The 27,784-nt window shown below is 41.1% G+C and overlaps 1 protein-coding gene across 1 annotated transcript in view; it reads right to left on the bottom strand.

Annotated features, from left to right (window-relative positions):
* Positions 1–848: 848 nt before the first annotated feature.
* Positions 849–27,784, bottom strand: part of LATS2 (large tumor suppressor kinase 2) — a 47,704-nt gene continuing 20,768 nt past the window's right edge. The window contains exons 2-7 of the mRNA XM_085321824.1: positions 15,380–15,512; positions 9,915–11,449; positions 6,415–6,997; positions 5,627–5,809; positions 4,214–4,320; positions 849–3,492 (exon numbers count right to left, since the gene is read on the bottom strand). Coding sequence (XP_085177950.1) covers positions 2,998–3,492; positions 4,214–4,320; positions 5,627–5,809; positions 6,415–6,997; positions 9,915–11,449; positions 15,380–15,512 — 3,036 coding nt within the window. The 3' untranslated portion in view covers positions 849–2,997. The remainder of the gene's footprint in view (positions 3,493–4,213; positions 4,321–5,626; positions 5,810–6,414; positions 6,998–9,914; positions 11,450–15,379; positions 15,513–27,784) is intronic.

Here is a 27,784-nt window from a genome sequence, read left to right as displayed (position 1 = left end):
TCAGCAGGAGGTTTCACCATTGACGTTGTGAAGTCAGGATTGCAGCCCAAATGCTGCCTCTTGCTCTAACTAGTAATGCTTGAGCATAGATCCTCTAGTTTCAATCAGGAATAAATGTATGCAGAGCTCCTTTTTTAAAAGCAAGAGCTTTTTAAATGAGTACTACATTGTTACAACTTCTTGAAAGAAAATTTTGTGTGTTTTTTTGTAGGAAGCTCAGGAGAGCTGCGAATGCTTGGAGCCAGTCCCAAYACATGGGATATTGTTTACCTGGCCAAGTTTCCTAAAACTTCCTCCCAAGTTCCTGTTTACTCCTGAAACGTGTAAGAAGGATGTGAGCCTTCTACAGACTGCGTTGTACAAGCTCAAAAGACTCGTTTCCCAACTGGATTCTTCTTTATGTGAAACGGGAGTTGGACTTTGCTCCCCGCAGCACAGATTTTAAATGAACAATGTATGAATTGGGGAGTCACCTGTTTCTTGCCGGGCTAGTTTCTCATTTTGCTTAATTTCCAAGACTGTATTTGCAGGTGAATCGCTTATGTTTCAAAAACGTATCYGAGGCAACAGCCAGAGGTGTACGTCTATTTGCTATTGCCCTGTCAGACTGAGTAAGTKACTGTGTTGAATTTTATACCATCTGTGGACTTTGTCATACCACAGTAAGTCTTAACTGGGAATCCTGCCCCTCCTTCTCAAGGCCCACGAGCACAGGGAAGATCCTACGCCAAACGACGGAGGAGAGACAAGGTTTGGGCCTCATGCTTGTAGCTCAAACCTACCATCAGCATTACAAACAAACCCCTCGGCGAKGCGGGGATTATGCTTTTCAAGAACACATAATGCACTTTAGATTTTGATTCAGACTTTTAATAAATTGTGCCAGTAGAAGCTTTCAAAGGCAATGATATATCAATAAATAACAGTTAAATTGAGTTCCTGAGAAAGAACCTACCACATGAAAGAATGTCAGATAGATGTAAATAACAAAAATGGCATTACTATATAAAAAAGCAGTAATACTGAATCTTACATGAACTGTCACAACACAAGCACTGCATACCTCAGAACATTCCTTTCATACAAATGTAAACAAATACACAATCATTTTTGTTTAGTTTAGGCTGATGAATTTATATGTTGTTGCTTAGATATCTAAACAATGGATAGGATAGGATATGCTAAAACATTAAGGAATAATACGTGGAATAATATATGGAAAACATAATGAAGCTCCAGATTTAAAAATAAAATAAAGCAAAAACACATTAAAGGAGTGTTTTCCTCAAATGTTATCATGTCAATCACTTTAAATAGGACTGTTACACTAATCTGAATTAAGGATTTTTGTGTGTGTTTACTTATTTAGTTATATATAATATATATGCAAATATGTATGGCTTAATTATCTTTAGTATTCTGATATCACCTTGAATAATTTTCACTTATACATACAAGAAAAATGCATATTTCAACATAGTTAAGAATTGATATTTTGAAGTATGCCTATAATTTGATAGAAATGAAGGACTACCGTGCTCTATCACAGCAGCATTTTAATCAAAAGAGATGACAGGACAGAGTAACTTTTGAGCAAGGCCAACATTTTCAGATGTCAGTGCCTAAAACATTGGGATCCTAAATGGATACCCAGTCAGTCACGTAGAGGGATGTGACATTTAGAAAACCCAAGTGCCTCCTGGTTGCACAGAAGTCAGTAGAGCTGCATGCACTCAACATCATTTATAAAACCAGCCTCATCTCACTCAGGATCTCAAAACGCTATAGGGGCACAGGTTCTGTTTTGAAGATGTCGAGCTACATATGTTAGTATAGGTGCTCTGCATTGCTGATAATATTGTACAATGAGTACTGTGCTGTACGCCACGTGAATGAGTCAGACCTATATTGTTGCCACAAAACAGCCTTGTAAGAATTGTCTTGCTATTGAACGTCTTGGGGGAAATGGTGTGTGCCGATGATATGCATTTACTAAAATGAGCTATTACATCAGACCACAAAATCACTATCAGTTATAACCTTTGCAATCTGTTTTACAAAATTAATATTGGATACAATCATAAGAAGAAACCATCCACACAATACATTATCAACACACTGTTTAAAATGGTCTAATTCTAGACCCTCAGTAAAAATGGATCCACAGGACCTGCCTGTGAATGGCAAGAAAAGGCCATTTCAAATAGAAAAACACTGCTCATGCAACATTCTTCACACACTAGACAATGAAATCACACCCAAATTGTCACTTGCTCACACTTTCTATTACACTCCAATAAGCAAAAGGAAATAAAGCAGCTTTAAGGTTATGTCACAATTTTGAAATGTGGAAAATGCACATAATAACAAAAAACATGGTGTGAATACAATGGCATCAGTAAATTTAGAAAATTAGAGAGCAGAGTTTTCTTTTTTCTTCTTTTTTTTTCTTTATTACATTATTGCACAGAGACCTTTCATCACATGTTCTTCAGCTTTATGCATTTTCCTAAATGTGAAATAAGTGCTATGGATAAAATAAAAATGTAGAAAAGAAGAACAGCAGCATGATTTGTCAAAGTTAATCCCTATAATTTAGTAGGAAAAAAAAACCCTGCTATAAACAAAATATAAGTGCTCTTTATTCATTTAAAAAATAATGCTGACAGTTGCAGAAGTCTGTAAATGTTAATCAGAGTAGGGGGAAGCTGACCTCAAATAAAAATAGGCCTAGAAATGACTGCTGGCCTTGCAGATTTTGGTGAAGACCAGGACTTCAAGTGTAATTATCAACAGTTATTTACAGTAAAACTGACCTGAACTTTCAAGAGTGCCATTTTTAGGACTTGGCCCTGCAAACTTCTAACTCCCCAGGATGCCTTTAGCCTCAGCTGAAGGTACACCTGAACAAGGGTTGCAGGATCAGCTCCTAAAAGATCAGTTAAAGGCCCTTCTGGATTTGAGATTAGAATAATCTGGAGTACTCTATACAATAATTTACACATATACAGGCTGACAAGCTCCGGTCTGATCCACCACATCTTTGTCTTCCACATCAGATTTCTCAGACTGGCCGACTTCCATTCCAGAAGGTTTGGGGTATCTGAACGGATACCCGTTGTCATCAAAGAACCTCCGGAAAGTAAACTCATAGAAGGCATGTTCTGTGTGTTTGCTGTTGGAAGAGGCTAATGGATCCCACGTCCTGGTACTATCACCACTAGTGTCATTCCAAGGACTTTCTTCTTCAACCGGATCAAAGTTTGAAGTGTCCATTGGATGGCTGATCTTTGGAACATAGGGAGCTGGCTGCCTACGGATATCGGTAGAGAAGTCCATAGAGTGAAAGAAAGAATGAGCCTTAATATCATCTGCTCCGTTTCTTCCAAGTCTGTCCTCGGCAGCACAGCAGAGTTTTGTGATGAGATCAGTTGCCTCGGAGCTTAGCTTGATCTGTGAGGGAATGTGCAGTGTGCTTTCCCAATTTATCACCTGAAGATGAGAAAGATATTTAAGAACTTCTAACTCTCAGAACGGAGTTTTTCTGATTGTCAACACCAACACTAGAGTATACACATAACTAGTCAATTCACAGTCTGGATATTTATTTTAGAGGTTCAAGAATTCAATGATTAGATTGTATTAGCTGTCAAAAGATGTCTTTATGAATCAAGAAACACYGCTGGATAGAAAATAAGAGAAGCAAATCCATTGAAAAAGTGCAAATTCCCTCTTGAATTTTACCATGGCCACATTTGAGAACATATTAAATTTACTGATATGACATCGTTTAGTCTTGAAAATGTAGATGAGGAAAAGCGGACATGATACAAATTCTTTCTAATAAAAAACTACTGCTACACTCACATTGCCAACTGAAATTACTGCTGATTTATCAGGTTACTCAAATCTGATGGGCACTCCAAAGAAGTTAGATGGATGACCTTGTGCTTGAGAAACCAGAATTGTGCTGAGAAGACTCATAAAGCTAATATCTCTCTGTGCTGTTGGACATATCAGTTCTGGTCTGACTTTCAAAATCTTCACTGAATAGGAAAGGATTTGTCCCTGAACAGAACTAGGAAAAATCAGGCCTTTGTAACCACTACATCTTACTCTAGTAAAACAGACAGTGATGGGTCTGTGCATACGAGAAGRGAAAGGAGAAGGTTAACATCTCCCTATCAGGGACTGGAATTTTGCTTCAACTTACCTTCAGTTGGGTTTCTGTGGGTGTAGGAGCCAGAAAAGGAGGCTGCCCCACTAGCATCTCAAAGAGGATTACACCAACACTCCACCAGTCACAAAGTTGAGTGTATCCTGAAAGGCAAATGAAAAGGTTGTTGTCCACTAATCAAGGAGAGCATGCATAGAGCTACTAGAATTATCTGGAGTACTCTATACAGTTACACATATACAGGCTGACAAGCTCCAGTCTCATCCACCACATCTTTGTCTTCCACATCATATTTCTCAGGCTGGCACAGAGGGCACAGGTTTCTATCTTTTCTCAAACAAACAATTTGTGACCTAAAATAAAGGACTTTCAATTAATTTTCATCAAAAGATGCCTTCTACTCACTGACCTAAATTCTACTRCTCTCAGTGAAGATTTACTTCCAGTGTCCAGGAATCATTCTGAATATATTTAATTCATAACAGAAATGGGCAAAGAAATCACATAACTGGAAAGAGTAAAGTTTTCTCATAACGTTTCACAGCTACATTGCTAGGCGGCACAACCTTCGACCCTCAAAGAATAACRAAAAGGCTTACTGATGTACCCCCCGGTTTGGTGGAGGTGACATCAAGGGTGTGAACACTGCCAAAGGACACAGCCTGGCTTTAGAGACAGAAGAAAGCCACAAAAAACTTTCTGAGCAAGTTCCATGCATAGGAATAGCTTCAACCACTTAATTGCTGAGACAAATAAGGTATATATTTGAGATGTACAAAAGGACTGGAAGATTTAAACGCTGATTTCAATGGAGATTTGTGTCATCAGATGATTTGGGTATAATTTGAAATCTCMTGAACTCAGAAAGAGTTTAGAAGGCTTAGGACAAGGCTTATGGATAATTCTGAACATCTGATCTTCTCACTCCAGTTGAACTTCCGAATGCAGGGCATTCAGTGTAAATTTTGGAAGACTACTTGTTGAGTTTCCTCCAGATTCTGGGTGGGAATTTGGAGGAGACATTTCCTCAAGTTGACAGCATCCACATTTAAGTGGCTTGTCTGAACTGCTGATTCAAAGCCATCAGCTGGCTATTCACTGATCTTTGAAAACTTACTAGCGGTCAGAGTCATATTTCGCAAGCACAGATTATCTGCTTTACATTTGAAAAATACCACTGCCAGCATCATCTGACACACTTATTAGCAGTCTAATTCAAAGCTTCAATGTGAAGAGTACACAGWATCACTACTCTCAACATCAGCAATGTTGATGCTAGTAAGTAGAGCATGCAGAAAAATTTGTTCTTCTTAATCTGAATTCGTTGTGGAATACAGAATGACAGCTTTCCAAAGCAGTGAGCTTATTTAACACACACACACACACACACAAAAAGTATTTCAAAGCGTCAATGTTCATTTACATAACAGAAAAACACAGGTCATCTACCTTTACGAAGCAGGACTTCAGGAGCAATATAATTAGGAGTTCCAACTAATGAGTGGGCTAGGCATCTCTGATGCTGCTTCTTAGCTCTTTGTTCCAATGTCTTCAGCCTATCTCCACATCTGCAGTTGGACACATCATCCCAAAGATCACTGGGCTCCATGCTGTCTTGTCTGATATGGCTCCCTTTCAAAAGGGAGAGAGATTTCACATTTATGATTACAAACACACTAAATAAAGAGAAGCATTTATATAGCTCTGATTCTGTCATCTTCTACTTTCACCAAATAACATTTAAAYCCAAAGCCTCCCTCCCCTTCACAACAGATTTTCCATAAGCAAAAAATGTCTGTTTCAGCACAGGGAAGTATAATCCCATAAGGGAGATATAGAGCAATAGTRTATGTTTGAATTAATTACACCAATTGTTTACGGCCTTTTTTCCAAYCCATTCCAATACTCCTCAAAGGCATGCACAGGAGGTGCCAGGATTACTTTAACCCTGCAATTAAGTTCTTTCACCATCACAGAGACCCTCCAAACAAGCATGAACTGAAAAACTGCTGCTCCTGCATCAGTCAGCTAGATGACTGATGAGGATTTAAACAGTATTGGAAACAAAGGACCAGAAACAAACTAACAGAGTGAGTCCCTGAGAGACATCACAGTTCACCTTGTCAATGTATACACATTATCTCTTTTCCAAAATCAAACATTTCTGCTAATAACTACCACTTTGTTTCAACACCAAGTTACATAAAACCATCASAAATAAAGACTCCAAACACTACCTTTCTGATAGTATTTTGAATTGTGAGTCCACCTGAATCCAGTACACAGTCCGAAGTCGGTCAGTTTGATATGCCCATCCAGGTCGATCAGAATATTGTCAGGCTTGATGTCTCTGTGAATAAATCCCATTTTGTGTACGCTCTCTATAGCCAAAGTGAGCTCAGCGATATAAAACCTAGCCAGACGCTCTGGAAAGACCTCCATCCGAATCAGTAGACTCATCATGTCTCCACCAGGGATGTAGTCCATCACAAAGTACAAGTTCTCTTTATCTTGGAAGGAATAATAGAGTTTAACCACCCACTCGTTGTCTGCCTCGGCAAGTATATCCCTTTCCGCTTTGACGTGAGCCACCTGGTTCCGGTTTAGTACATCCTTCTTTCGCAGGGTTTTCATGGCATACAGGGCATGCGTGTCCACTTTGCAGGCCAGGCATACTTCTCCAAACGCACCAATACCTAGGGTCTTGATTTTTACAAACATAGATTTGTCCATTTTGGCCCTTTTAAGCCTGTTGTAGTTGGACTCCTTTTGGTAGAGAATTTTCCTCATTTGTTCCTGTTCTGCTTCACAAAGGCCAGCCTTTATAAGGTAAAAAAAAAACCACAAGAGCTAGTATGTTACATTCACAGCATGAGAACAATAAACTACCATTTCTAAAGCACATTACCATGAAAAATTAGCCAAGAACCAGAAAATATATGTTCAGGAGAGATACACTCTCCCCTCTGTCTATAGAGATGCTTCTGAAATACCTGCAGATTTACTGCAACTAGTTTGTTACCTGAATTTCCTATATGTGAGATTGTTCAAGAGGCATAGGGCAGTACCTTCAGGGAGAGGAGTAAAACAGAACAAACCTGACCAYAGGATTTGATTGCATCTTTCAAATGTGCACTTTGCCTAATACAATCATGCCTGCACTTTGCAGTACAGCTTAAATTAAACAGAAACTTAAATCTAGATACAGCAGCCCACTATTAACTGATGGTTCTCCAGGGAAACTCAGCTAACACTAGTTATGCTGCTGGCTGTTGGCTTTTGCACGGCAGTTAAGGAGCTGTTTGTGAACTGCACACTCCTAAGTACCTTGGGAACCCTCTTCTTTAGAAGCCTCCTCTGTTATACACAGCGTCTATTCTAAAGCTTTCTAGATCTCCTGATCTTCTTTTCAATAAAATTTCTCTTTTCCATCCTAAAATACATACATATAACCCTCAGCTCTGGCCTCCCCCAGCCACTACAACCCAGATCCATGTCCCCTTTAAAAGCACCATTTCCCTTCTGCATCTAACCTCTGACAAAGCTAACTTGTCCAGCCACCTCGAGTTCCCCTAAAGCCTAAAACTAGTCACAAGTAACATTTCACACGGCTGTACAAGAGACCTCTTGGGAAAGAGGAAGAGAAAAAGAGTCCAGCTGGGCTTTTCCTCCTTCAGGAGGCCATCTGCACACTGCTATCTTTGGCCATCCCCTCTCCCAGAAGCCACTAGTGGCCTCCACCAGCAGAAGCCCTTAAGCTGAATTCCCTGGCTACTGCCAGAGGACAGATCCGCTCTGACAATTCACTGTCTGCAGAAGGCGCCTTTCTTTTTGAATACTGTTTCCAGGATCCTGAATTAACTGACAACAACTGAAGCATTTTGAGAGGATGATTACTGTGTGGTGGGAAGAGGCAAGGGGAGGAGGATAGACAGAGCCAAGGCTGACTGATCAGCAGGCTAGAGGCTCAAGCATTTGCCCACAGGGCTGCTCCTTAGATTGATTTTTTTTAATTTTATATCTATAGTCTAGGCCTTTCAAAGATGAATGTGAGGACAGTCACAGTATGCAATGAGATCCCCATAGCAGAAGAATGAACTCTGGATGAATAAGGAAGGATTGAGGAGGTCTGAGAAAACTGGCAGAACAGGTAGGATGAGTTTCCTGACTGAAGGCAAAAAACAAATTAAAATAAGTCACATTCTTTAAAATGTAAGGAGAGCATATCAATCAATGATAAAGGAAGTGTTTATTGTTTTAAGGTAAAATAATTAGTGTTGTTCTCTTGGTTAATTCTAGAATGGGATATTCAGACAGCCAAAATCTCCTGAGTTCACAGTGTGTTACTTCAGCTAGAGATGAGGTTGCTAAAGGAAAGATTTTTCTGTGTGTGTTTATACTTGAATTGTCTCGAGTTACAAAGCAAAGGAAAGCTAAAGAGTCAGAAAAGAGAAGAACTAATGCAATTAGTTGCTGACTGACTACTCTAGAGATCATTCCCTGACTATCTCCATCTCAAGAAAATATTCACTAAATCCAAGCAATGGAACATAATCTCTATGTGCAATGATGATAAACTGAATATGAGGAAGAACTTCTTTACTGTGAAGGTGACAGAGCACTGGACCAGGTTGCCCAGAAAGGCTGTGGAGTCTCCTTCTCTGGAGATATTCAAAACCTGTCTGGACTCAACCCTGTCTAACATGCTCTAGGTGACCCTGCTTGAGCTGGGGGGTTGGACTAGATGATCTCCAGAGGTCCCTTCCAATCTCACAGTTAATAGAATCRCAGAATGGGTAACCAAATTGTTTTCCTTTCAACAGATTTTAGAATTATATTGATTTAATTTTAACCTCAACAAACAAACCATTGAGTATTCTGCAGCAAGGTGAGCATCACATTAATCGTTGCGGGAAATTGATTGTGCTAGAGAAAATTTGGTAGTTAATTATTATCCATTATGCATTAATAGTAACTTCCTTAGAGTTTATTCTTAAATACAAAAGGACACTAGTCCTGTTCTTCTCTTAATTGGGAAAAAACATTTTCACACTAAAAACAAAATAACACATCAATCCTCAGAACTCAGCAGTTTTGTTTTAAGCAGCCCTATCAGTGAATCAGCTTAGTTTTAAGAGCTACAATTAGGCACAAAAGAAGCTTTCACTCAAAGAGCACCTTATTAAGAACAACGTCTAGACCACATTCCAGCAAGGGTTCCAAAATCATTTTAAGCTGGCTGAGAATATATATGATTATCTAAATTCATCTATTCATATTCATCTAAAAAGATGGCATAGTGACTCTGCTGCAAAATTAAACCAGGGTTTTGGTGAGTAAGTGGGTTGCTATCACAGAACTGATAGAAAGAACTAGGAAAAAAAAAAGCAAGCCTTTTTCAGAGTTTTGCAAGAGCTGCAGAAGTGTTGCCAGTGTTACTTTGGCCTTAGCCTTGGCTTCTGAGTTCTTGCCTATGCAAACCCAACACTTTCCTATTATGGGGCTTTTTGCTTCATTTAACTTTTCTGGTATGAAAATATATTACTCCATTTCTCAGGCTCTTCAAACAGCCTCCAAAATCTGCAYCTGGGCTCTTACATGAAAATAGCCTGATAAAGGAAGGTGTTGAGGAAGGTTAGTTCCAGGGGAGCCTTCCCTTAGAAACTTCTAGGGTAATTAAAAACAGTAATAATCAATTTAACCCCATCAGCTTTTATTATAACAAAACAAGAATTACTTTAGCCATTTCTTGCTCCAATTGTAACCTTCTGTTAATTTTTTGCTGGTAGGTCTTTATGACGTTTTCTACATGTTGCTCCATGTAGAACTTGAAGGCAAATGGTGAGTAACTCTTAATCCGTGATTCTCGCTTTTCTTCATCTTTGCCATTTTTTCGCACAGGCACTGGAGACGTCTGAATCTGCTTTTTATCCTTCCCTGGTTTGTCAGCTTTGGTACTCTTGCTGCTTTTGTCATTTCGCTCACAGCTCTCCTCAATCTTATTGCACGTTGAATTGGAGACTACACGTAGGGTCTGCTCTACACCCATGCATAAGCAGTTGATATCAAACTGCTCAGAGCTACTGGGAAGTAACAGATGCTTCGGATATGGGGGCGGTGGACACCGCAGTTCCTGATTACTGTAATCCACATCTAGCTGGTAGGCATTAGTTGCTCCAACAGGTGGGACATGCTGCTCAATGATCTCTAAACCATCCACAGCTGGTGCCTGTGCAGGTAACCAGCCAGGATGGGAAGGTCCTACAGCAGTCTGAGGTTCAGGTCTCATCACTCGCATGCTCTTCACTGGCTGGAGAATATGAGCAGATGTGACTGCTGTGATAGTATTTGGAGATGCAATTGAAGGATCAGGTTTCCCTGGAGGAACCTGTCTTACAGATACAGTCACTTGTGGCTGTTGCTGGTGGTTGTTGAAGGAGTTTGTTCTGCTTGGTACTGTGGCATCTGGTCTGAAGGATACATGTTGCCGAGGAGATGTTTCTATTCCTGGGTTTTGTAAAGAATCCCGGCGTGATGGTGTTGCTACTTGCCACTGCTGAACTTGAGGATTATTCATGTCATAGAGATCCATGTTTAGGCTATTTCTAGATGGAGTTATCAGATTCTGTGGCGGACTGTCTGAAAAATCGTTAGCAAATGTTGGACCTCTGGATATCACGTGCATTTGATGAGAGGAAGGGCTTGTCTGTTTGTGGTGAGAATGTGATATATACAGGCTTGCTGGTGCCTGCTGAAATGCATGACCAGAGTTATTTTGAACTGCCCCTTTATTTGGGAGATTAGCGTATCCTCCCTCCTGCTGCATCTTGTTTTGGAAGGATGGACTCCGCTGAACACCATACCCCATAGGTTCCCCCTGCACCATCATATGCTGCCTACTGTAATGTGGGCTGTTGGAGCCATGGGAGGCCTGCAGCTGCAAGGCTTGGCTACTGTGATTAGCCACTGGATAATTAATCACAGAAGATTCGATATTTGCAGGGTATGTTTTCTGTTGATGGCTTGTTGGTGTGCTGTGAGTGCCTACTCCRGATGGTCTCTGTACAGGAGCATTCATAGCTGTAGGCTGTGAAGCAGAGATTAAATAGTCCATGTATGGCCTTGGAACGTCAGTAAGCATATTCGCACCTTCTGCTCCAAAGCCTGTCCCTTCATAGGCTGCATTACTGATCTGATGATAGGACGGAAAAGATTCATTTGATCCTTCAAAGCTTGGCCTGCGGGTTACATTATTTGGCACAATACCTTTTCCTTTAYAAAAAGAACACAGAAGAATGTTAGGAAATAATTCAGGTGAACCAATTACTTTACATTACTCATCCATCTGCACATTATTAACACACACATACTGCATAGGGAGTACGGGCCACAAAAAAAAACTTGCAAACCCTAAATTAAGTACTATGAACATTTAAAGTGATGGGTACCAAGTATTACTACTGATAAAAAGCTACTGACCCACAGTACTGTTCATGCCAGGAATCATCAGAGAGTTCTATCAAATAATGAAAATAGAAGCCTAAATTCCTTAATTATGAAATCATTAGATTATATTACAGCCTGAGTTTAAAAGCTGGAAAAGCACTGGACCAGCATCAGTGCTCATTAAGCACAGACAGGAGGAAGCCACAGAGCAGGGGRTAAAAATACTGCACCAATAGGAGAAAAAAAGATCCTAAAGGACTGTCAATACAATCTAAAGTCCCCCTTACTATAAGCTCCTAGGAGATCACATACTCCATATCTTCTGTACAGCGACCTCATTGCTCACACTGGGGATCTGTTTACAACTCCACTGTTCTCAAAAATCCTTGTTTCTTTCTCATTCAGCTACAGCAAATGCATCCTGCACCTCATCCTGTCCTCTTTCCAATGTGTTGGACACTGAGCGCCCCCTCATATTACTCATCTTCCTTCTATTTGGGAGGCAAATCTTTGAGTGTAAACATGTTAATCTTGGCTTGAACAACATGCAGAGCTGAGTTAGTTACATTCCTACGCTGGAAGTGTTAATTGCACYTTTGATGAGTTCTTTGATCTGTGGACAAATTGCAGGTGTATTTAGCAGGTGTTTCACACTGGCTGTGCTACACACACAATGTATGCACTCTGTGCAGTGCCCATTTTTTCGTTCCTTCTTCTGGTTATTAGCTATCACAAATCATCAGGACTTGGCCTATTTACACCTAAACAATTTCCTTTTAAAAATTTTTACTTCATAAGGTCTGCAAGATAGTCATATTGTGCTAACAGGTTTGCATAGTGGATTGCAAGCTTTTCCAATTATTTGCATTACAACATGTCTCAGTTTGGCCAGATGAAGCAGATGCAAGCATGCCTGTGACTACTCATCTGCATTCGCACAAGCTCTGCTATATACAGACATGCAGGGATATGCACATCATTAAGACAAGTCTATGTACCATCTCTACACACTGAAGCAGTGGCCCCTACACTAAGGAACAATGTCATAAACAATTTTTGAAATACAATCAAATTGGACAAATAATCACTGTTCTTTAAAGTGAAGACTAAAATCTGCAGCACTTTTTTCTATGACAATGCAAGGCCCTGCTTCCCACAGTTCGGACAGGTAACAGCACTCCCCAACAGCTCATGTATCAGGACATCATGAGATGCACTGATGAGGTTGTGTCAATCCACAACACCCTAAAATGCTGCTACTCAGGTCTGGAAATGGGAGGTAGCCCCTTCTATGAACCATGCAGCATCTCTGTTGGCAGAATTCATACTGAGCATCAGCTGTAGACTGAGTTTGTTTTCCTCTACCAGAGACCACAAAAGGAAAGTAGCAGCAATTAATTGTTCTCCTTTAGGAAACCTATTTCAGCTGTGCAAGTAATCTTGCTGATAGCAAGTGAGATATGACCTCCRCATCCTAGATTTGTATACCAGTAAGTCTGGTCTGACTAGCAAATGTGGTAGTTGCAAATGATTTTTTGTTCACACATTCCTACCCAATACAACAAATGTTGTGACTGTATCTCTCACACGTGAAAGTTTTAGATCAGCATGTATTTCACCAACTGTAGTCATAYGATAAAATATTTTTATACATATTCTCTGTCCCAAAGTAATACCTGGTAGTTTTATTTRAGTCTTGCCTGCACACTAAAATTCTTGTGAGCTTTAATAGTAAAGTTTTCATATACCAATACAGAGAATTCAAAAGCAAAAGTTTTAAACTCTCAAATTGCAAATAAAGGARTTTCCAGGGAGCCTTACATGACTCCTAATCACCTGCAGGAGACCTACACTGTCTTTGCACAAGCAATCTAAAACAAAACTAATCAATATGATTTTGCGGCACCTCAAGCAGGCAAACATCAATTACATGATGTGTGAGTTTTGCATTCTAAGTATCCTAAAAGTAAAGACAGCTCTTCAGCTTGAAAGGTTCTGTATTCAAAATAGCTGCAGTAGTTATATTATTTAGAAATGTGTGCAGTGGATATACTTAAAAAGCAAAAACAAAAGCAAACTGAAGACAAATGGGTAATTAAAACTATCCTGGAAAGACTGAAAAAAGTTCAAAACAAATTTTTCAATCTTTTCCAGAGGAAATGCAGGGTTTTTAGGACTGGATGTGTTCCTTCAATTGAATGAATAAAGGCTTTATAATATAAAGGAAAACACAATTCAGTAATTCTGTCAAAATTATTTTAAATTCTCCTTAAAGCCGAGCTGGGGCCACATCTGGACATGAATTAAGACAGAGCTCTCCAAATTGCAGCAGTGCAAACTGGCCTTCAGTATCTGTCAGGTGGCCATCCTGCAGGGTAAAACCCTAGGAAATATTCCCTCCTCAGACTTTTCCAGAATTTCCTCAAATAATAAAACAAGAAGCCCATGACTGGTAGAAATGGCAGTGGAGCTGCTCCCTACAAACAATCATGCACCATTTGCCACTACATTTGAAGCTCCATTTCTGGGAGTAACTACTTTGAAAATGAAGTCCTTCCCCCTTTCCTTTTTCCCCTGTATGTGGCTGCCCTTGGGTCTCTCCATGAAAGAAGTGATCTTATAGGAGAAATTCCTTTCCAGGGATCTTTTTTTGTAAACTGAATGGGCACTTTCTTCCCCAGCTTTCCTCATTTCTGGCCATGCCCCTCTGTCACAAACTTTCCCAAATTTAATGTGTTTTCTAAAACAGATCTTCAGTTTGATCAGGAGGCAGGAAGGAAAATGCTGCTGAGCTGACAAGATGAGAAATTTGGTGTGTAGAAATCACTTGTACTCAGTAAACTCAGTTTATGATCACAGTTGGGGGTTTTTACWATTGTAATAAGACTTGGTTTGAATGGATTTTGTTAGCATCAACTACTCCAACACAGTCTAAATGTCTAGAAGTCTAAATGTTGCAACTGATGCAAGAGAACTTTCACGTCCAAAACAGCCCCCTCACAGCAGCTCTCCAGCCCACTCAACCCTTCTTCCACTAACTCCTCCACAGCATATAACAGCAATATACAATTCCACAGGTTCAGCCACTTAGAGGATGGTAATTTGTCTACTTGTCCAATTTTTAAAACTGAAAGAGTATAAAAGTAATAAACTCTATCCAAACTCAAGTACATCCTAATCACAGACTAAAAGCATTCTGCAGTGCTCTAAGTGTGTGCTAGTGTCTGAACGCAAACAACTCTTGCAAACAATTCTTCTGTCCGCAGTGGTTTGGTGTTTCCTGATGAGACATATGCAGGGCCCAAATGTTCCCATTTGCTAGTTTACATGAAACAAGGCTGAAGGAGGCTAGCAGGGATGAATAGAAGAGCTTCTGTCATCTTGGCCCAAGCTATTGCTCCAGTGTGCTTACAAAGGTGTCAACATAAGCTATCTCGCAACTCCATAGTAATTACCTATGTACAAGTTTTTACTTTGTGGTAAACTTGAGGTGGTTGACATGACTTGCACAGAAGGACAAACTGCTGTGTGCTTAGGAAGGTGGAGTAAGAACGTGGACATGGACACTTCTTGCAAAGCAGCTGAGTTGTGTTCAGCTTCCAGCCCAACTCACCTTGCCATGTTCATGTGACTGTCTCCTACAATACCACTGTCGAATACTGCCAATCCACCTCTTCTTACCAGCAACAAGCCTACTTTAAGAACTAGCGTATTACGAGAAGAAAGAACACAAYGTAAAGAAAAAGTTATGCTTACCAGGTGAGGTCTGCTTAATTACACGTACTATCTGCTCATTTCTAGGATCCAAGTAGCCCATCTTACTGATATACTCCAGAGCCGCTTCAATACTTCTGCTACCCGTCTGCTTCAGTGCTCGGACAGCCATCTCCTAAATAAAGTAAACAAGAGTTGATTAACAATGAGACAAAACCCAAGTATTGTATTTTAGGCTAGAGAGCAGTAAGCTTTCTTACATTTATGGAAACATTTCATAAGTTGCACCAGATCACAGCTGCCTAAAGCCAACTGGACTCATGTTTTGAAAACATTTGTATGACTTAAAACTCAAAAAACATAAGGAAAAAATAACAAAAAACACAACCCACACAAACTCTGGCAATTAAAAAAAAACCTCAAACTGAAACCTGTACTTGAAGAATCCTTAAACTTTGAATCAGATCTGGAGAAGGCAGCATAATTTGATTCAAGAAAGAAATATTTAGCTTTTGGTATTCAAGCAGCATGTCTCTTAGTCACAGAATCACAGAATAACAGAATGGCTGAGGTTGGAAGGGACCTCTGGAGATCATTTAGTCCAACCTCCTATGCTCAAGCAGGGTCACCTAGAGTATGTTAGATAGGATTGCATCCAGGCAGGTTTTAAATATCTCCAGAAAAGGAGACTTCACAACCTCTCCGGGCAACTTGTTCCAGTGCTCTGTCACCGTCACAGTAAGGAAGTTTTTCCCGAGTCACAGCTGATTGTCTCCATAGAGTAAGAGCTAAGCTTTCACGGATGCCACAAGATGCTTATCAGGCAGACACTAATTTCTACAGAACAAATCCTGGCCTCATGAAAGTCCACAGAGAAAGACTCAGCTACTTTCAGTACAGTTGGTACATTCACTATCTATTTGGAAAATGACTAGCGTATTAAACTGGGTTTCACACTACTGTTTTTTTTTTACCTGTATTTTACCGTATGTTATGTATGTTAACATGGGTGCCATACACAATCGAAGAACTAAAACTGCGGCAAAAATGAATAGTCTAATAAAACTTCTCTATCATGTTCACTGTTAGTGTGCCCTTCTCTACAGCCAGGAAGTCACACTCTCCTGGAGTTTGTGTTATATATTTACTTACGGCCCAGTTACATTGAATACCTTTCATCAATGACTCTAACCACAAGATACGAAGCAAAATTCACAAATGCTCACAAGGTTGCATGGTCTCTCCTGAAGATACACAGACCGTGAAATCCAGAGCTTAAACTTTTAATTCAACTCACTGAATTTAGCTATCAAAAACTTAAGATACCTAGTCTAATTAGATGTTGAGAACTTTTCCATGATCAACTCCAGAAAGCAATTCATAAAACAGGTATATATCAACAGGAGATGAACTGACCTCTGGTGACAACAGAAGAAGATTAGAGAAAGCTGGTTTGATGGCTAAAGCTGGATGAACTGAATGTCACCATCGAGGACTTGCTCGCAAATCTCAAGTGTGGTACTACCTTGCCGCTTTATCGCCRATCTCAGGGGAATTCTGTCACTGCGACCTGCCCACTGAGGGCTGAATCGGATGCCGTTTGCGCCGTCTTGGCTTAGCTTGCCAGCAGCAGGTGTGATGACTAGGTCGGCACAAGCGCTCAGCTCTCCCAAGGGGCACCCTGGCTAGCGTTCAGGTAGCCCCAACACGTATTCTCCTTTTCCACATCATTTGTAGCAATGAATAACTCTGCTCAGTTGAACTGCAAGTACATGTAACTTTCTGGCTTACTTTTTACTCAGTAAAAGAGGATCAYCTTACATGACACTAATTCACACTTAGCACAAAGCCACACGTTGGCACTTGGCATTTTACTTTCCTTACATCAGTCTCCTCCTACTCTCCCCCAAAATGGCAGTATTTTCTCCATTACTCAGAGGTTCTGCTTGGGGAACAACTACAGCAAGTTTGATTATTTTTCATACAATTTATGACTCATAATTCATAGAAAAGCAAGGGTTGGTTTCAGATTTCCTATAGCTGAAATATTTCATTGGCATCAACACATTAGTAAGGGCAATTTTAAATCAACGAAAAACTATTATGCATGAAGGAAAGAATTTCCCACAATGTTTTCCACCCCCCCCTTTTTTTTCCTTCTTCTGAATACATTTCTAAAGTATTAGCAAATTCACATCCTAGTGTTCAGCATTCTCATCATCCAGGGACTCTGGGCTTTACAGCCCTGTTCCTCTGGGCTGCTAACACACACTGCCCATTTACACCAGCTGGGATCTAGCCTTACATCACAATAAATCAAATATTCTCAATACGCAAGATTGAAAGACCTTTCAGATGACTCGGATGTTACTGACTTCAAGTTTTGTCTTCAATAGGGTTCCAAGAGAATAAATGCTTGGTAAGCAATTATCTAMCGATTCATAAGAAAACAGCTCACATAATCCACTTCTGTTTCTTAGCTCTGTTGGCTTTGTGAGACTTAAAGGGGCTAAAATAGGTTTGGCTTATATCACCTGTGCAAAGATATAATCTCTGAAAAAAGTCTATTCAAAGTAGCATGTCCTACTTTCAGCAGCTATGATAGGGGGTTCATGTTTAAACTTCAACTGGAAGAACARGAGGGGAAAAAGCTCAGTATGTTTCACTGCAGACCGCAGGAGAACTTAATGGAGGGCCAGCAAGAGCCTGGAGCTGGCAGATGTGTCACCAGCAACCTGGCCCCTGCAAACCACCAGCCCACACAGCACACCTGCACCCCAGCTCCCAGGCTCTCACCTTTCATTAGGTCAGCTGCCACTCTCAGAAAGGTTTCCTCATTACATAGCCTATTTTCTGAGCACTTACGTTACTGCTGCAAAAAACTAAGCAACTTATTTGTGGTTCAAAGAACCACTTGTGCTCTCCCCTGTACACCACTCCCAAAGCTTTTGCCTTTTTCACCCCGGTTATTAGGAGACACAAACAGCCCCTGTTTAGGCTGAGGGTTCACAAAAGCCTAGCACGATCACCAGGCAAATGGAGAGCGACCAGCAAAACATAGAGGCTGCGCAAGCAAAAGGACTCCCCTTCCGCATACAGCTAGAGAGCAGCAATTCTCCAGCCCCTCTGGGGGTACGCAGCTCCCCCCGGCAGTGGGGCAGCACGGGTGACTGCACCTGCGGCAGAGCTGGGGCCAAGCACACAGGTTTAAGACAGATTGGGAGCATTCGTGAGGGGCAGCAGAATGGGCTCAAGGAGGAGAGAAATGAATCCGAAAAATTCATGAACTGCTATTGTAGATCACAGAAGGGCCGTGGAAGCAATGGGACAGACACTGGTCAAGGATAAACGTGCACAGCTGTCTTGGTTGTATATAACTCTAAGGTAAGTACATTTTAGAAACAGGGGGGAAAGACCAGAAAGCAGACATATAAAAAGAGATCCAATTGGAGCCRTATCCAATGCCAAAACATTCGAGTAGGCACAGGATCACATCCAGCTCCCGCTGAGGYCAGCGAAGATTTCCGTTAGCTGCCGGGTACGCTGCATCAGGCCCTCCGTCCTGATCGCTCTCCTTCCACCAGGCCACACGCTGCCGGTCGCAGCGCGCCAGGGAAACCTGGCGGACGGCTGCGCGCTGCAGACCCCAGCGCCAGCTGTCAGGCTCCAAGGAGAAGCACAGGCCCTTGGCAGCGCGCGCGCGCATGGACCGCGCAGGAACGGAGCGGTCCCAGCCCCGGCTCATTCCTCACATTCTGTGTGTTCCCTCTGGAAGGCTCAAAGATCTCGCTGTGCTGAGCTCTTAGGCACCTTCTGGCTTTTAGACACCACTAACCACAGAAAAAAAAGCTACAAGGGGAAAATATGTGCCTTTTACTATTAACTTTTAATAAATTTATAATTAATGTTACAGTTGCGGCATTAAAATGAGGTTTAAGTGGTCGGCTGTGGTTCTGGACAGATCTAATGGAAAACCCAAGTCAGGGAAAGAACCACTAAGTCACCAGCTGAGGGACTCAGGATGCGGCGACGGAGGCAGCTCTGCGGCATTCCGAACACGAGGGTGCGCAGAGAGAACCGGGGAGAGGGAYGTCTCCCTGCTAGTCCCACAGCGGGCTACCCAAACCAGAGAGCTGCACGGACAGCGTCCTCTCAGKTATTTCCCCAGTCTTGGGCTGGTAAAAAGAAGCTTTCCAAGAGATTAAGACTTAGCTGGAAGGAAAGCCACCTTTGAGCTCCAACGCTCAACAGCAAAAATCCTTGTTTGATGGTAAACAGATATTTGGATGTGTGCATATACAGACCTCGTCTCACTCTGTGCTCTGCAGGCAGCGTGAAAGGCTTTCCCCGCTTTACCCTCCTGCCTGGCTGTCCTCCACCAGCACTGGCAGAGGCTAGCGTTCTTGCTGTACTACAGGGTTGTCCAGCAACATTTTTCATTCAGAAAGCTCCTAGTTGCCAAGATGCATTTATCATCCAAGTGAAGATTGCACAAGAGGTTACAATAAGTAAGATTTTTCCCAAGAACATTGTGTCTGAAGGAGACAATAGGTCCTCCAAAATTTGGCAAGGGTAATTAATCGCTAACAACAACAAAAATTAATTACTTTCTTTCCATTCACAAAGAGGGATGGGCAACAGATGCAGGAAACAGATACAAGCTCCCTGCGGAAGGGAGAAAACTGAAGTTTGTGCCAGACGAGATGATCCAGAATTGATTACAAGCCTTTCAGAGATAGCCCACCATTGTAGGAATTTTCATTCATGATTTTAAACATGCAAAACTCAAGAAATTCAGGAAACAATGTGTACAATATGCTCTGTTGGGATTACTGCAGCCCATAGAATACAGATCCTTATTTTGTTAATATTCTCTATCTGTAATTATGCTCTAATTGGATGCTTCCGTTTAACTCTGTTTTGCTGATTTTGGGCTGCTAATCAGGGGCTCAATTTTGCTCACAAATTCCTATGCCTAACTCTGCTCTTAATTAAAATATTCTAGACTCATAAATAAGGAGCTAACTTGAGACTCATCTTCAGTTTTAGTGTATCAAAAAAGCTGGAGAAAAACAGCACTGCCAGAGACCTACTGGGTGCCCCTGTGTTTGTCACCGAATCATTTAGCCCGTTCATAACCATGTAACCCATTCAGAAACTAATGAACCCCAAAGCTAGCTAGATTTTTTTGCCTTCATTGCTCCTATTAGCTCTTCCAAAGCTATACTGCTTTTTTGGTTATAAACCTCCCTCTTTATTTTCAGCCTAAATTACACATGACCAGTTTACTCCCTCTGCTTCCAGCTTCCGTTGTCTTTTAACTTCAACAGCTCTGGCGTTATCTGAGAGATTGAGTCCTCTTCATCCTAGGGCATGCCGTTTGGTCTCCTGAGCTAAACAAACCGCATTCTTTTAGTTTCCTCCTGTAAAACAGGCTCTTCGTTTTCTTTACGGCTGTAGTAGCTCTTGTCTCCATCAAGAGATCAGACTGAAACATTGTAAGCTGTGATGACAGCTGCACACGCGATTCTAGTTGACGTGCAAGCAGAGGTGGAAAACAGTTATCCCTACAGTAAAGTCATTCCTTTTCCTTGTTTTCAGCTGAGGAAGTTTGAGTTTAGGGCTCTAATTTTGGCCTTCACTCCTTGCTTACAGCATTCTGCCCTTTGTGTTCCTGAATTTAGTTTCAATTTTACTGTTACTCCAGCCCTTAAGGTCACCACTTTCTTTGGTATGATACTCCAGTCCCGGTCTGCACTGACTGTGCACTCCTTCATGTTGTCAGAACATTCCTGTTTTTCTATCTGAATTATTAATGGAAACTGTAAGAAGAAGGGTCAATCTATGGTATATAAAGTCAAGGAAGGCAAAAGAATATGGATAGGCAATGAACTGGAATATGTTTCTAATCTCTCAATTAAAACAGATCTATGGAAGACTCATTAAACTAAATCACATCAAGATGTGAGAAAAATAACCAAGAAACAAATTAGGAATGTGGAATTACAGGTAAAGAGCAATTCCAACCAGAAGCTTTTAAAATATCTTATCATAAGGGACATTTGAAGAAATAATAAAGGGAGTCTATGCAAAAGATACAGCGAGGATTTAGGAAACGTTACATTGTTCCAGGAAATGCCCTATCAGAAAGAAAAAAAGAAAAGGAAAATTAAACTACCATGACATTTGCTGCCACTGCTCATTCTGCTTGCACTTCAAACTCTTTTAGTCTTGATTTAGACACCTGCAGAAGGTATCCAAATAGAATAGTTTATTTGCCATTCTGTGTTTGTGCAGCACATGGTACAACAGGGCCCTGTTCTTATTTTGCTTATGGTACTATGATAATGCATGATTAAACACAAGCAAGATAATTAAATCCAGCCCAAAAGACTGGAGTAACAGGCCAAAAAAAAAAAAGTTGGAGGGCTAGGACAGAACAGGACAGGAACACTTGTATTGCTACCACCACAAATCAAATCTTGCAAGAACATTACTTTAATCCTCTAAGACACAGGACAGGCACATTTACCATCGCTATGGAAGAAATGAGGTAAAATAAAACAAAAGTAATTAGAGATTGAGAAGCACCTTTTGATGATGATTAGAGCTCCTCAGAAGGTTTGTAGTGTATTTTCAGATTTAAAACAGCTCTGAAAAATTTAGCTTGTTTGTTTGCTTTTTGATCTATCAAGATGCTTTTTGCATTTTACTAGCCATAGAGCTAATACAAAGTTCTCTCAGAAGTATAGCCAAAAAAAAAAAAAGAAAAAAAAATCAAAGAACCATCATGACAGTTCTGCACTGTTTTTTTTCCCCCTTCAATTGACTTTCATCAAGTTCATGGCTTTTCAAAGTAATTTAAGTTTTTCCAGGAAGAAAAGAGCCTCTAATCTACTGACTTAGTAGCAGGGTACACTTGCATCTATACAAAACAACCATCATGACAGCTTCACCAAGTTCAGAAAGACAAGACATAAAAAGCAAGGGCTGAAAATAACTGGAAAAATGCCATAGATCCCTAACAGACATCTCAAAGACAGCAATTATATTAAAATACTTTAATGCAATGTAATTTGTGTCAAGTAGCAGTACATAACTCTTTGTTCTTTTAACTGAGCTCATACAGTACGTTCCCCCACGACAGGTCCTTGCAGCACGCACTATATTTGACCACCAGCGCCCAGCAGAGGAAGCCTGCCGTGTTACACTGCAGCACTTGTGCTCTCCGAGTTGTTCAAATATGGTTCTTTGCATGAAAAGGAAAGATATGAAATTTGGGCTATAAGCCAGTCCAAGGTCCCARAGTTAAGACATTTGGAAATAAACCAAGCATGGCTGCTCAACATATTTCCAAACAAATGCTTGTAAAACGAAGGGAGTATTTATAACAAGGCATCTCCAGACAAAGAGCGCCTGTGTAAACACTTCAAGAAGTTCTGCTGGACTATTCAAGAGATGTGATATGTTTAAAGAAAAAAAAAAACACGTGTGCTATAATGTTAATTTTCAAATTCAATGAGATTTAATCAGATATCTCCTGTTAAATGTCACAGTACCTGTGTGTACATAGACACGCATGTATACATATATACTGTGTGGGGAGAGGCGTATGTGATTTTATTGAAATTAATCTAATTTCTAGTAGGCCTGTAAGTCCTTTGAAAGCAATGCATAAAAAAAAAAAAAAAAAAAAAAAAAAAAAAAAAAAAAGGAAACACACCACTGTGTCCTCCTGGAAAGGGGAAAGGCCTCCTACAGGAAACTGTAAGAGGTCCTGCCCCAGGGAACAAACTTGGCTCCACGTGAAACTGAAGCGCCATGAAAGAACAGTTAAAAACAGGCAAGGAAAGAGGGCCCAGAGTGCTAAGAACAGCGGGTGAGAAAAACCCACAGCCACCAGGAACAGCATTCCCCCCCCACACACACACACACCCCGCTGCCAAGCAGGCTGGGAAGCAAGAGCAGCGCTGTGCTGCTCTGCCCAGAGGAGGGGGCAGGTGTGAGTGGGACGGGAGCAGCGCGCAAAGGACTCATCGCAGGCACAGTGTAATGGGTAAACTGGAGGGGCAGTGGCAAAGAGCTGCGAGCTCGTCCTCCTCCCTGACCCCACCAGGCCGGGCAAGAAGTGCATTCTCGGCTGCAGAGGGCCCCTAGCTTTCCTAGAAACTCAGCGGAGAGATGCTGCTCGTGTTTAACATACGCAGTAACCAGCTGCCTAGCTCAGACGCGCTAGCACGCGCGTAGTACACACAGGTACTGTAACATTTAACAGGAGATATCTGATTAAATCTCATTGAATTTGAAAATTAACATTATAGCACACGTGTTTTTTTTTTTCTTTAAACATATCACATCTCTTGAATAGTCCAGCAGACTATTCTCTCCCCTGACTTTCCAAGGGGCACGAACTCCTGACTTCAGGACCCAAGTTGGCCGGTCAGTCACAAGCAATGCAATTATCTCCCCAAATACAAAAAAATCCCTTTCTAGGAAGCACCCACTCTGCTTCAGATCACACATCTGAGCAGAGGTGCAAGGAGCACACATACAGAGCGTTGCACTTCAGGCACATGCACTCCTACAGGACTACCTATATAACAAAGTTCCTGGGTCAGGTTTGCATTAATGATAAAATACGGGAAAGAAAAAGGAAAGTGTGTATTTGTACATCTTCACTGCTCTAAGTACCTCATCTTCTAGCTGCAAAAGATCCTCTCTACTGTGATGGCACCCAAAGCCCTCTGTACTGTACTGAGCTTTACACAAACACAAGGGAAGTATCCCAGTCTAAAAGAGACTTCTAATTTAAAACAGAACAAGCAACTGTATGTGCAGCCACAGCTCCTCCTCAGTACTCTCGAAGGCTGCTCACTGGAGAGCTATTTAAACTATTCAGAGTTCAGTCTAACCAAATGACCCATGACCAGTGCATCAACAGACAGAAAGTCGCACAAATCTCTCCTAATCTTTACTCAGCACTGGAGTAGAGGGAACTCAAACTAGGAGCATTATTATGTGCTAATTCTGAATTTTATACTCAGGCCAAACTGTGTTATATAAACACSATTTATAAATTAGTGCATTGGTAGGTTTGTTACAGAGCTGCATGGAAGGTCTTTGTTTACTTCATACATGTGTTTATGCATGCACACACACAAGCACCCACATGTTGTGAGCACTGTTTTCTAAGGTGCTATTTGACTTCCCCATAGTTCCCCCCCACCACCTCCCCGGGGGTGGAGAAAGGGCAGAAAACTTCCCATCCCCTGAAAACAGTCTGCAGCAGATGCTGCCTCCTCAGCTCCAGCTTACTGATGCCCCTCTTGACGGGCAGCCTTTGCRGCACACGCTGCCCTCAGCCATCTGTATATGCTCTTCAATAACCAGCAAGGCTTAAGAGTTTCTGCTCTTCCCTTGAGCCAAGTCAAGTCATTCTTCCTCAGGGCTTTTAATACCACAAAGGTAACATGGCATCCTAGAACAGACTGTGACCTCTGAGCAAAAGGAAACAGAGGGCAATCAGAAAGCAGATTCAAGAATAAGCAAATGAGCTGTTGCAAACCAAGAACATCATCATCTGTCCTGCAACACTGAGTGAAAATCCTTTCCAGGCTTCTGTACACTTTCTTGAATAACTAGAGGCGTTACCAAACACTCCTTTTAACACTAAGTCCATCATACAACCAACTCCGAGGCTTACAATTCTGATACAACGAGCAAGTCCAAATGCAGCACTCCAAATTAAATCCTTTGTACAGGGCAGAGAAGTCCAAGACAGCAGATAGCTTATTACCAAGTCCCTGTGTTTTGATTCGATCTGCTAAAGCCTTGAACGCAACATCTCCCATCTTCTTGGTTGCTTTGCTCTTAGGAGAAGGAAAGCAGCCGAGTCGATGTGAAGAGCAGTCGTCAGAATCTGCTCCTTTCCACAGCAGCGCTGACTACTGGGGGGTGGCAAGGGCTTGCCAAAAGCCATYGGCAGACAAAATCAGGTTTTGCAGCCTTTGTAACTAGAAGGAAGACACACAAGGAGCCAGAATCTTCAAATGCTCAGCAACCACCGGGCTTGAAACCTTTCTTTTGAGGTTGGCATAATTTTTAAATTGGGGATGGTAGACTGGGAAGTGGTAACAGATTCAGATGCTCAGTTTGAAGAAAGATCTCAGCTTGAAGTGACACTGACAGGACACATTTTTCTATCACTTTTTCACCAACTTGGGTGCACTGAAACCACGAGACCAGTGGGAGAGGTGCCGTGAGTTTCATCTCACCTATGCGGTGAGGAAGTCTTCCCTGCCCATGAGGACAGGCTGGCTTTGGCCAGACCAAGCCCTTCCTGCTCCACTCCTGCCCCTCTGACTCAGCCTAATGAAACCAGCAAATGTGGCCAACAGTGCTGACACGAGTATCAGTATTAAAGGTCAATTTGAGAAAATAAAATAAACACTTCAACAAAGAACCAATGCAAGGTCAGGGGGCTGGGGGAGGAYGTAGCAAGTTGCATTGATGAATTCATCATTTCCACTAAAAATCTGACAAATTCTCAACATACATAAAAAACATGGTAACTAAGCTTGCACACAAGACATCTTCAAAGCTGAGGTACTATCGGTTCCAGCCCAGAGAGAAGGGTACACCATGCTGCAGAATAATTTCAGGAAAGACACTCTAGTATAGCTACATTTACAGTGGTGTGCTGGGATCCCCACATACCAAATCCAGCCAAAAACTAAAAAACTAAACCTTAAAAAAAAGCCCCCATCTCTTAAATACCTTAAGTCTACCACTCTGTACTTGAGGGGTCCAAGGGAGTCTCTCTASCTAGGCGCTCCTAGGCTCAAGGAATGCAGTCTTAAAGACGTAATGCATCTTAAATGACTATATACATTAAGATAGCAGTTCCAGCAAAAGCAACATCTTGCTGCGCAAAGGCCAACTGCCATATTAAAGAGGACTCTCTAAATTTTTGTAAGTTATTAGTAAGCCGTTGGAACCAGTTTCTTTTATTTTATGCAAAAATGAGAATTTTTGCATTCTTAGTATTCTACCCCTGTAAGCAACCAGAGGCATCTGGTGCAAGAGCAGTGGGCCATCCCTGCTGTCCTCCAGACCCTCCTTTTCTTTCTCTCCCCCCCCCCCTTTTTTTTAAATAAAGGAAAACAGTTTCTTGCCCTATCAGGGCAAATAAATCAATGTGCCTAGAGTAGCAGTTCAGTGAAGGTTTCATGATGAGCTTATTCCTCTTCATTAGCAGCAAGTGATGTATTTGCTAATTTTACTACACATGTTAACCAGCAATGCATTTGGCTGGCATTACATTTACAATAATGCTACTTCTATACCGAAGCATTTCTTGTCAGTGGCCACAGACACTAAAATGAGTAGCTCTCATTCCTCCCCCTCAGCTATGTGAAGACAGACACACATACTTATTTAGTTATGTATAAAAGAGTATTTTTATAAAATCTAAGAACTTGGAAAGGATTTCTCAGCCAAATTGGTTACAAGGGACTTGTTATTCAGATTCAGTGAGATGAGTTACAAGGTTTGTTATCCAGGAATAAAGCCTCAAAGAAGAGAAAAGAATTGTCAGAGAGAGGAAGAGGTTTTTGTGCTGCTGAAGTCAGCTCTTCCCCGGAAAGTCACATGGTGCTGCAAATTTGAAATGCATGAACACTGCTTATCACATTTCTCCAAAGCCCTATTGAAAARTTGATTTTTTGCACCAATCCTTGTAAACACAGCCTCAATCAGACTTACTGAGTGCTGTCTACTTAACGCATGACAAATTTTCTTTCATTTCATAAGATTTTAACATGGAAAGAGAAATACTTTTCTTCCTGCCTTTTCTTGTAGTTTTATATAGCCTTACTCAGCATTAAAACACAAACTTTCAAGTGTAATTCTAAAACCTCTCCTGGAAAAGAAAACTCTCGTTTTTGAAGTCAAGACAGCAAGTGCAAGTCACCAGTTCATATTCAAAGTCATATACTAACATAAGTTTAAAACCAAGATTAAATATGTGCGCTCAAGGGTACTACTGATACAAGCATTAGAAGTTTAGTAGATTTTTGTCCCCCTTAATTTTTCTTTTGGGAATACTTTTATWAAAGTATAAAACCTCCATGATATCTGGCTGCAATCCATCACAACTGAACTGTTTTCTCTTTTGAGAATTTATACCACAATGGGACCCTAACTGACATCAAACAGTAATGCACATTCAAAAAGCAAAAGAAAAAAAAAACCCAAGAAAGATAGCATTGCAAGACAAATGTAGGCTACTTTTCTGTGAGCCTCAGTCCAAAGAAGCATGTCTCACGTGACTAAAGAAGTGAGTATCCTAGTATTTTTCAGTACAAACACACACACACACACACACACAGAGTATTAGTGTGCCAGGTGAGACAACTTGACATGTTTATTACTCAAAGAGTAGGAAGA

This window comes from Rhea americana, unplaced genomic scaffold (genome assembly GCF_003343005.1).
Source record: "Rhea americana isolate MKP2758 unplaced genomic scaffold, rheAme1 scaffold_71, whole genome shotgun sequence".
NCBI classification, from domain to species: domain Eukaryota; kingdom Metazoa; phylum Chordata; class Aves; order Rheiformes; family Rheidae; genus Rhea; species Rhea americana.
Note: the sequence above shows the minus strand (reverse complement) of the source record. Positions and strands in the feature narration are given on the sequence as shown.